This window comes from Habropoda laboriosa, unplaced genomic scaffold, assembly GCF_001263275.1.
Source record: "Habropoda laboriosa isolate 0110345459 unplaced genomic scaffold, ASM126327v1 scaffold92, whole genome shotgun sequence".
Taxonomy (NCBI): Eukaryota; Metazoa; Arthropoda; class Insecta; order Hymenoptera; family Apidae; genus Habropoda; species Habropoda laboriosa.
In genome coordinates, this window is record NW_017100268.1 from 1,863,409 (window position 1) to 1,875,138 (window position 11,730).

At 36.7% G+C, this 11,730-nt stretch overlaps 1 protein-coding gene across 1 annotated transcript; it reads left to right on the forward strand.

Annotated features, from left to right (window-relative positions):
* The first annotated feature begins 716 nt into the window (after positions 1-716).
* Positions 717-6,379, forward strand: LOC108573471 (popeye domain-containing protein 3-like). Its single transcript, XM_017935927.1, has 7 exons — positions 717-790; positions 930-1,064; positions 2,224-2,405; positions 4,836-5,075; positions 5,305-5,457; positions 5,558-5,702; positions 6,207-6,379. Exons 1-7 carry the CDS (start codon positions 736-738, stop codon positions 6,377-6,379), a joined length of 1,083 nt encoding a protein of 360 aa, XP_017791416.1. The 5' UTR covers positions 717-735.
* Positions 6,380-11,730: the final 5,351 nt, after the last annotated feature.

The window sequence follows — 11,730 nt, forward strand, 5'->3', positions numbered from 1 at the left end:
GTTTATTATGAAAGTGGTGCGAGTCCATTCTTCTTTTTGCCCAAATATACATACGATTCAAGAATACCGATGAATTTTATCGATAATAAATTTTCCCAAGTTTCTATCAATTTGAATACATGCAAATTTATTATACAAATGATTTTTTATAAAAATGAATTAAAGCAATATTTCTGTTTTATTAATTTGCCAAATTTGTTTTCCCATTGTTTAAACCAATATTTCCCAACCGTAAATGGACTCACACCACTCGGAAGCCAAAATGATTAACTCCACTTTTTGAAAATCTTCCAATTTTAGTATCAGAACACACGCTTGACGCTCAACTCTTCTTAAATAAAAAAATTTAGTCACTTTGGCTTCCACCCATAGCTCGGTGCACCGCGACATTACTTCATCGTCCGTTTCACCTGTCTCGTAATCTCCTTGAATATTTCCCCGGGAAAACTTCTCTACCTTGCAGCGATAACACACTCGGCCAGTGTTATCAGCGCGTTCCTCTCTTTCCCGCGACGGACATCATCCCCACGAGAGGAGCTGCATCATCAGCGCGGAAGAGAATCGATTTAAAGGGCTGGCGCAAGCGCTCGAGGGGGTGGCATACACCGCGCCCCTGCTTGGAAACAAGAGAACTGGCAAATTTGATCAAAACAAACCAGTGAGCATGGACACTAAGTAGCTTTTAGAGATCCATTGAAAAAAAACACCACATTCATCGATAGTGATTTAGCCAACATGAGCCCTGGACTCGGACACGATCCTCTTCCTTCGTACAATATCACCGCGTTAGGTAAATTCCAGCATGTCTGCTCGTTCTCTCTCTCTCTCTCTCTTGCATGAGTTCTCTCCGTGTTGAATAATACCTCGCTCGATGTAGTTTGCATCAGGTTTTTCTGCGTGTAGGTATTAACATTTTCGGTTGTTTTCAGGTAACACGGCACTCTGCCTATGGCAACAACCGCAGCATATATTATTTCAATTGGCCAACTTCTGCTTTGCATTGTCGTACTCAGCACCATCCTCGAGAAAAGGGATATTGTTTATGCATTCTGTGTTGATTATCGGTAAGGATGTGTGGTTTGTGCATTTAACAGTAGAACTACCGGTCGTGTCAAAATGACACGTTAGTATTCAGATTTCGATAGGGGTGAGTATTGTCATTTGTAACTTTGCGATTTCATTTCTGCGTGCGTGCTTCTATTTGTGCCGATAGGAATTTAAATTTCTGATTACGTTTCACTTATGTACAAATCCATTTTTGGGAAGTTGCTAATTGTCTCCCGGCTAGGGAGAAAAATTCACTTTACTTGGCTGAAATCTCAAGGAAACCCTACTCGAATGTATTCATCGGTATTTGCATACACCCCCTAAATATCTGACTTGAAATTACATACTAATATACACTACCGGCCAAAATTCCAGAAAAAAGTCAGCGACTTTGAGAACTTTTTATCGTTCGAATCAATTGATATGAGATAAATTGATAAACGTAGAATTGAGATAAACTTCAAATTTATAAAAGATTAGTAGCAGATTTAATATTGATGAAAAGTGGGAGGTGTTTCCAAACTTTTGGCCGGTAGTGTAGCCACCGCTACATTAAAATCGCGATATATACTGGAATTCTAGAAAAATTCGCTTTATTTGGCTGAAATCTCAAGTCATTTTCACCCGGCTGGTAGTTCCAGGGTTAATATTGTGTTGTAACGTGTACTTCTGGTTGTTACAAGTGGGGTATGTGTATTGGAAGAACGTAATTTTATTCGTGTGGATATTTGTAGGTTTCTTGTTGGAGGCTGTACGAATAAAGTCGTTTGCAGATTGCAATGTTTCTAAAAATTTACCATATTCTGTGGTCTGTATTCACAATAACTTTTGTAATTAATGTTTATAATATTATTGGGGAATTGTGCTCCAACCCATTTCAATCTATGAATATTTTCCGAGCCAGAGATAAATGAAAAATCAGTTTCCCGTCAAATTCTTTTACTTACACGCCGTATGATATGTTAATCATATTCATACACAGCAAATTTAACGTTTAACATAAACAAAATTCTCAATTTTTCGATTTTCGAACACGGACAATGCGAAACGCGCAATTTAATTAACGAGAAAGTAAAAATCCTCACTTTAACAGGAAAATTAGAAAAGTTATCGTTGCCACTATTTTCAACATAAGTTTACAATTTGTTGCTAACTATTGTCACGTGTTTGTTCCAGGTTTCATGCTACTATCTGGATGGGCATGGCACGTAATCTGCGCACCGGACATATTCTCATGGAACTTCAGTTTCTTGGTACTGAACATCGGTCAGCTGGTTTACATCGTTTATCAAATGAGACCGGTTCGATTCGACCCTGAATTAGAGGAGGCCTACCACACCCTCTTCTACCCATTTAAAGTGAGTACTACGAAAAGTTCGTGAGCAACTTTCGAACAATTTTGCACGCGTTTAGCATACTTTGCAAAGAAAGCTACTCACGCGACTTAATGCTTTCGCGTGGCTAGAGGTGATCAAGCAACCTTAACGGCAGGTCATTTCCTTTGCTGTGTAATTTAGGCATGGTAAAAGTTTCTAAGAATGATTGCAAATGATAGATTTATTGAAACAGTGCTTGAGATTATCCAGCTTATATTTGGAAGAAAGCACCTGTGTACATCGAGTACGTAGAATTAAATGAATTCTTTGTACTCAGGTGAAAGAAAATTGACAACAATTTACAATGTCACTAGATTCGACGAAGGTCTCAATTATTTTCATTGAAAAATAACGTAAAGTGATAACACTTTCGAATATTGCTCTAATTTTTAAATTACTTGCTTTGAAAGAATGTAACTCGGCAGAAATTCTGTATCCCAACGTGATGGAAGTTTTTTGCAAGATTAGCTGTATTGAATAATATAGTCGGACAGAAAGCGTGTTTCGAAGAATGCTACCTGAGTCATTGTCGGTAGGGCAGTACAAGGAAACTTGCGAGGGTGAGAAAGGAACAATGGAGGTGTCGTAAATTCGCGTACCATTACTGCAAGAAATCTAGTGCGGTCGTAAATTAAACCCTCAAGTTGTGTCGTCCGTTCGTACGATAGGACTTAGAGCCGTATACCACATGCTAGTGTATTTAATTTTCAAAAGTAGTAAAATGCCGACGGTTTTGAATACCTGGGAAATAGGAGGATTTGGTTACACCCAATTTCAAGCGGCAAGTTGAAATTATTACTATTAGTATTATTTTATTTGTCACACGGAATTTTCTGTTATCACACTTTGGAAATTTACTCGCACTATACTATATTTTAGTTCACGTCCACCTTAATTTAGTCCTCAATTTTGTCTTTCAAATACTTTCACCTTAATTTTTAAATATTTATAATATTCAGACATCTAACGTCTATCACGTGCGTTACGTACTAAAATTTGCCGCAGAGAAAGGGTTAAATCGTAGTATATATAATTCCTTACACGTAATCAGCTGATTTATTAACAAAAAAATTGAAAGAATATATTTTCCGCAAATCTGTCCACACATTTCCTTTGTTAATTACAAATATAAGCACTTGCAGATTTTACGATAGCGTTATGTTCCTTCCAGTAACTACACATCTTCTTCTACGATGATAAAAAAGGCTGTTAATCCGTGCAGACGTATTTTTCCCTGATTTATGTAGGCTATTCGGACAAAGGTGTTACAAATCCGTGAAAATACGTTCGTTATCGCTCGTTCTTTGCCTTCTGTCCGAAGGCACGACAAGTTTCGGTCGCGTGGGAAATCCTGAAATAAAATTGACCAAAACAGGGGTGAATAAGTACTTATATACTAATGAGCTGTGATGAGTGTTTTGCTCTGTATAGTAATAATAGGAAGTAGAAATTCCAATTGCCCTTTGGTGCCATTTGCTTTGTAAAAGTTTTCGTTACACTTTATTAATACATGAATCACTTTCTTTTTCAACGTGCTTATAATGTTATAATGCTTATAATGAACGACGGTCCAGTTTTGGGTGATTAGGGTTTACGACGTTGCGACATTACCCGGGTGTACCCTTTATGGTCACGTTGTTACGCTCGACTTAATGACTAATCGCAAGGCTGTGTTATAGTAAATTTGAAATGAACAGTGTTATGTACTGTATACAAAAATATTGAAAATTGTAATATTTATTAACACGTTCTGTGCCGGACCGATTTTCGGTGACTTTCCGTTCACGCCGCGTGGGTCGTATGTCGAGACTAACAGTTTTGCTTTTCGCTCTGTATGTCTTCCAATATTTATAAGATTGCAAAAATCATTGTTATCGAGAAAAAGATATGCTATAGAGCGAAGGAAAAATTTTTGTTTTAACATATTATCGCCGTAGTTGCATAGTTTAAGTCAGCGGAAGGAAGAGGCCGAAATATCAGATGGCCTGAACGGAAAGACCAGAGTGGGGCGTATGCGATCCACGCGGCACGGGACGTGTTAAGGAATTTTTGAGGATACTTGTTACACGTGTTAATTGCATAATATGTAGTTATAGAAATTAGAATTTCTTCAAATGAAGAGACTAATCATTTTTTTGCGACATTTCTGTTTAACATTTATTAAGGAATTCTTGAGGACACTCGTTACATATGTTAATTATGTATGTAGTCATAGAAATGAAATATTCCATAATTGAATTAGTTTCAAATCTTTTACTATATCTCTATTTTCCTCCTTGGGACAATTTTCACGGAAAAATGTGAAATTTCAGCGGAGTTATGTTCATTCCCAGTGAGTAGTATAAAAACGCGAGAAACGCAATGTTAAAACGATCGAAAAAAATTATTCGTTCTGATTTTCTGATAAAACAGGTATCTAGACTGCAATTCAAAAGGTTGGTGTCTCCAGAGTTTGCATCGATAATGTCCTTACACGCTGGTGAAGCATACGCGATGCAAAATTTAACGCGGACCGACAGACTGGGTCTTTTGCTCAGCGGTAAAGTGAATGTTCTCAGCGATTCGAATTTTCTGCACCCAATTTCGCCTTGCGAGTTTCTAGATTCACCTGAATTCGAGAGTTCCCGAGCGTCCGTCGACGATAAATTCAAGGTAAACAAATTCAACGGTTCCTGTTATATTCTCCTATAATAAATAAACTTTAAAGTTAATTTGACACACTTCACACTCGCTATTTTTCCATCTGTTAAATGCGGCTATTAAAAATAAAGTATTCACATATTTTTGAAACGTTTCAAAATATTTTTTCACCACGTACATATTCTGCTCGAAAAGTGTCTTTAAGTCTCTTTAAATAATAGCAACTCATTTTTTTCCCCAGGTGTCGATTGTCGCTGCAAGTTCGTGCAGGTATTTATATTGGCAAAGATCTGCTTTAGAGTATCTTCTCGTTAAAGAAGCGTATCTCGCGACAGTTTTAACAACGTTAGTTGCCAGAGATATCGCGACGAAAGTGTACGCTATGAACAACAAGGTAACAACAGCTGATTGATTACATCGCATGAGAAATTTGTTAAAAAATTGCAATTAGTACTGAAAATCAGCATTGTGTTTTTAGTCTAACGTCTGATTAGATTGTTACAGATAAAGGGTCACATTTGGACATAAGACTTCCAACTATCAGCGCAGGATTATCGTTAACCGGCGAGTATAGAAGCCCGAGAGCGTCCAGGCAAGCATTGATCCGCAGGAAAGAGTCATTCATGGCTTCTGATAATGGTACATATTTCTGTGCAATATTTTACCAAAGTGGAAATTATGTTTCTAATGTGATTTATAATGTCACGATTATTTTGCTGTTATGTACAGCTGAAAACATTGCAGAAACATTTTATATTTGAAAAGGTGTTGTTGTATCGAAAAATTATATCAGAGATTGGTCACATAGAAATCGTCAGGTTCTCTTCGACTCTACCGTGAAAACTCGTCTTATTTCGTTCTTACTTGGTGCGAACTGTAGAAAATAATTTTTCCCAAAATTTTATCTTCATTCTTAATTCGTGTGGAATATTAAAAATAATTTTTCCTAAAATTTTACCATAAATCCATTATTATCACAAATTGCATTAAAAATTAACGACACAGAAATCGTTCAATTTCTTCGACTCTAATGTCAAGAAAGATCTTATCTCATTCTTAATTCGTGTGAAATATCGAAAGTAATTTTCACGAAAATTTCATTACAAATACACGTTTGTTAGCAATTTTCGAATTCTTCTGTAGGAATTTCCAATGTGAAAGATCGTCCAGCGAACAATTTATCGAAGAAAGGAGCGCCGAACATGGAGCCACTTCCGGAAATGCCGTCGTGCGACGATTTAGCGTCCAGCGGTGTAGAGAGTTGGTTAGATTCATCCAGCAAGTATCACAGTTGCGAGATCGTTGACGATGATTAGCAGGAGGCCTCCTTAACGCCGGACACCTTTTACGAAGGGGACAGCGATTAGTGTCCGCGTTAAGTTGTCGCATATTGTGAATAAAAAGACTGCAGTTTTTTTAAATCGAACGACAAAAACAAGTAGACAGTTCAACCGATGCGAGCAGAACCTCACCTTTGAATTATCCAAAAGTTACCCGAAAGTGGTCACGTAAGGCTGATTAATCGCGTCGTTGCGTTAACAAAACGATCGAATCGGTGCTTTTTAATCGAACAAAAACCGAGACGTCATTCCTTCGTAATTTTAGAAATGTCTCGATTCACGGTGGATTTTGGGGAAGAAGAAAGGAAAACGTGTTTTTCCATATGAAAATGTTTTTTAAATCGTGCGTTAACCCTACGTCGATCTTCGCTTGCGATTTCTATTGTTACAGATTTTTTACAATATTATTACGTTTTTTCACGTTGAACGAATGTAAGACGGTACAGTGTGTAGATAGTGTCTTAGAAATAATATTTACAATGCTTTATCGTAGACAGAAAGTAGCTTCCTATTAAAATGCTGTTCGATTAATGAGTGTCAATTAATTAGTGTCGTTATCGTACATGCAAATGGTTCGACTGAATAGGAGAAAAGGTTGAAACCTCGATATTATTACTACAACGGTAAGCAAGTTGCAATGAACTTAAGAATAATTCTGCTCGACGCTGGGTTAAACAAATTGACAAATTTGCTTTTCTAACAAAAAAGAAAAAGGAGCACGTAGGATAGATATATTTTATTTTAAGGAGAACCTTGAACGAGTAGAAATATTTTTTAAACATAGAAATTTCTAGAGGGTAGACATATTTTCATTTAAGCGTTTACACATAGTTAAATACAATAGAGATAACTTTTTCGAAGAAATGAGTATCAAAATGGAGTAATTATATTCCAAGGATATTAGCAAAGAAAAAATCAAATCACTGACAGCCTAAGTGAATGAACACCAAGATGAAAAGTCGGGAGAATAGTTACAGACGTTATGTAGCTTCCAAGAGGAAAAAGAAGTTTCAGCGTCTGTTTGGAAAATAAGAGGAAAACTCAGATTTAGTGTTCAGAACTGTACTCGAAACACATTTTCACACAATTTAGTACGAGCTAAAACACACATAAAGTCATTTCTTTTTTTTCTCTCTTTTCTAAACTAATTTTTCGAGAATCGAACTTAACGATCGTACCGCTAATTATCAGTCTCATTAACTCTACCCCACGTGTCGCTAAGTAAAACGGCAGAAAAGTGCTCTTGAAGCAACTAAAGTTCCAAGTGTTAGTTGCGAGGAAGTGCTTATGCAACAAAGTATCTAACGAGAACAAACGGTTATTAATCGTACAATTAAACCGCGCAGTATAGAGCCGAGTGTGTCTCTGAAACTGCTCCTTAGATAAGTGCACGAATTATTTTATAAAGGAGATTTTATACCGTAGAGCTTTTTCTAGATCACCGTAATTAACAATTTCCTTTCGCCTTTGTACATATAGGGCGCGGCCGAAAGTATTGCACAACCGAGCAACAGGTGGTTCTTTATGCAAAAGTAAACAATAAATGTAGAATAAAATTGTTCATCCGAGGCTTACGAAGGAACATCCCCGGAGTGATAAGCACCGATTTTTATGAAACTTTGGTATACAGTAATTCTCAAAAAAAAAAAAAAAAAAAAATATTCGATCGTTCACAGAAAAGGGGTGAAAATCGTCCTCAAAGTTGGAGGTAGTCTATATCTCGAAAATTATTAGAGACAGAGAGATAGTGTAAATTGACGAATTTTCTATTTTTCAATAACAAATTTGAAAAATAATAAATCATTTTCAACAAATGTGTTTGTTACCCTTATCCTTGAGGGCGATTTTCATCCCTTCAGTGTGGGCCTTCAGTGTGTATATAGGAGTCTTTGAATTTTATTAGGCTCGGGGTGTTTCTGACAGATGTAATAAAACATTGTTGATCAAATTCTGTCTTTGTGCTTTCTTGAACCTATTAACTCACGAAAGTCGTGTAGCAATTATATGCAATCCGTGATATTTTGTATATCGTTTAACGAACCGTTTTTTGGCGACATAAACGCCAACATACGCAACGAATTTTCAAAACTGATTTTCCCAAAAACTAAGCCTCGTATGAACACATATTTTATTTATTTTTGCACAAGCAATCATCTTATGCTCGTTTCTACAATACTTTCAGCCGCATTCTGTATACACGTATGTATCTTGTATACGATGAAATTTTGCTTTTATAGGAAACACGTTGAAATCTTCCTTGGTATAGTCTACGTATATTGTAATTAGCGTTTCATAGAGGTTTTAGGGTGTAACTGTACGTATTGCACATACACACACACACACGTACATCCAGGTAATTGGAATGTTGTTGATAAGAAACAGTTCCAAGTAAGATTTAAGTGGTTATAAATATAAAGGAGAATAAATTCGAGCACAAAGGGCTTCGTATTTTATGATGCACAAATTTATATAGGGCGCATTCTTACTTTTTTGCTAAATATTGTATAAGATCGTGTTGTATTAATATACAACATTTTTCAACTGTAAATGTACGCGAAAGGTGTTTTATTATTTAGGTATACAGGTGAGCGAGGTGATGGAACTGTTGTCGTTCAGTAGTAAATTTGCAATAATTTATCTTCATACGTCAACGTCGTTTACAGACGTTCGAGAAATTCTGCAAGTCTCGAATATCTTCCTTTACTATATTTTACAAATATTTCGTAAGCGAGAGAGTGTGTTTTCGTTAAGATTTTAAGGTACGAGGGATTGTTGCAGTAATTTGTTGAAAGTTTTTAACACTTTGCTTCTAGAACTGTTACAGTGATCTGTTGAAAATTTGTCTTCGACACGTTGACGCTGTTTTATAAATATCGACTGTGCGTTTGTAATTTGTATGTATTAGATAACGTTTAAAAACAGCAGGGTCTGGTGTACATATATGTATATGTTGTTAAATTTGCACTGTAGCGTCATACCAGTAGCAATACGGAAGCAGCTCGATCGAACGAGCCGGGATAGTTTGTAGCATTTAAATACGTGTTTTGTACAAATTTCAATTACTGTTTCCTTGTTGTCAAATGAATACAATGAACGAAAGAGCAAAACGTTTGCACGAACAGTTTGTACGGTTCATTTTCTCGACACACCATTCTCTTACACTTGCGCGTCATTCTTCAATTTTTAATTGGGGAAGGGAAGAATGTTGAACGTATGATAGATGGCGAGAGTGAAAAATGAATATTCCGCGGAGATTAATTTTTAATTAACACCGAGAGATGATAAATCGTCCGTCGTTTGTTTCCATCGGAAGTGTGTCTTGCGATTAGAAAAAATGGTGGAGAAAGTAACGAGAGACATCTTTTACTTCAAGAAGAGCGAATTTAGCTGTCGGAGTCGTTAAATTTTTTCTGTTATTTTGACGGACTTTATTTGAGAGACGACCATCATTATAACACGGAAGGTGATTTTTTAAGTAGCTGTGAATGATTCGAGATTTCACCCTTTCTCGAGATTTGTATTATTTCAACGCCTGTTGGTAAATTAATTTTTCTTAATCGACCAATCGCCTCGTCACTGCTAATATAGAGGTAATTGTAATTTCTTCTTTTATTGCAAATTTCGTTTACCCAAAGTCTTCGGAATAAGTCTCATCGTGCAAAAAGACTTGAAAAGAAGGGGAGTCAAGTAAATAAATAAAATCGAAATGAAAAGATACACAAAAACATTTGTAGTACTTGCAAAAGAGAAATTTATTTTGTTTTATTTTCAAAGGTACAGCACTCTATTATTACATCACGTCTAGATATTTCCCCACGTTTTTCCCAAAATCTCAAATTTTACATCCCTTAATTGTACATTACCTAAATTGAGTTATTACAAATTTGACATTAGGTACAGTATATTTGTAAAAATATTGACACATAGTGTACTTACAAAAGTAGTTAATTTGTTACAAATTTTACCTAATTTTACAGTTTTGCAGCTACCAAAAAATATCCAATGATTCCTTTACAATTGAATTCGAGCAAATGGAAGTTATCCGAGTTACACACTTCACGCACAACTTGAGCCGATCAGATATATCAGCAAAAACGAATATAGGGTGGCAATTAACATTTGCTTTATTATCTACCAGCTCTATCTTGTCCGAAGGGCCATTATCTAGTCCACCTCAGGCAGTGAGCCTCGAAATAGCACGAATAGTCGAAGCAGGTCTGCAGCGAAAGAAGATTGATCTGATGGCGAAATACGTCGGCTGAGCTATCCGTAAGTGTAACTACCAGCCGGGTTCACCGAAGTAGCCCAATTACCGCATCTTCGATTTCACCAACGTCAGCGGGAAATTCGTGATTCTGTCTATGAAACGTGATTCGTCTAACAAATTCTCACTTCTCGCTAATAATTCCCGAGCAGCTTTTCAAAAAAACGAAACAACACCAATTACGATACTTCCCTTTAACCGAAATTCATCGCGATAAAAATCGATCGTTCGTTTCAATCGTGTGAAATGTATCGCTGAAATCGATACGTTCGGGTATAATTCGCGAAATCATTTTTCAGCGATAAAATCGAGGCTGCGATAGAGAAAAGTGTGTGTATCGTGTAGGTAAGAGTGGGTGAAGATTAACCAAAGACAATATGCGTGAAAAATTATCGCGATTCCCAGGAGATAGACTAATTTCACGGAAATGAAACGATAAGACCGATAGTGAAAATAGCCTGTATCTCCCCGTTTCACGACTGCCTGGTATCCAAAAGTTCGCGTGACAATGTCCAATGAACTTTAGCAATGAAGCCGGGGTATTGAAATATAAAAGCCCTTATTACGTAGGGGATGATACCTAACGACACTCTTACGTTTCAAGTTATGCTTCGTTTATCAAATAACGCGTAAAAGAGATCGAGTAAAAATGAACGGAAGAAAAATACTTACCGTACTAAAAATCTAGAGAAACATACTGCCTGAATTAAAAAGGCTGTACATAGATTTGTTAGATAAATGTCGAACATTTAAAAGTACCCTCGACACAAGTGAATTCGTGTAAATCGAAAGTGCTGATCCTGTTATAGAGAAGTTAGACGTGTTACGTATTTTCCATAGAACTTGCACCGTTTCGAGATCGAAATGCTTGCCGCTGTTTCTCAGTTTGCCGAATTTCCGATTCGCCGAGGAAGTGTAACGACTCTGGTAACGCTTCCATAAACGACGCTGCAACGTCAGGCAATCGAAACTCCATCGCACGTACCTGCCGATTTGCGTCTTTGCTTTATGTAATCGGGGTGCAAAGGACTAGGAATGTGCAACGTTGTTCCACTCGGAATTA

Coding starts and splice junctions, on each gene's coding strand:
- LOC108573471 (XM_017935927.1), top strand. CDS start 736: ATGAGCCCTGGACTCGGACACGATCCTCTTCCTTCGTACAATATCACC. Junction 791..929: donor GTACAATATCACCGCGTTAG/GTAAATTCCAGC, acceptor GGTTGTTTTCAG/GTAACACGGCACTCTGCCTA. Junction 5,703..6,206: donor ATTCATGGCTTCTGATAATG/GTACATATTTCT, acceptor ATTCTTCTGTAG/GAATTTCCAATGTGAAAGAT.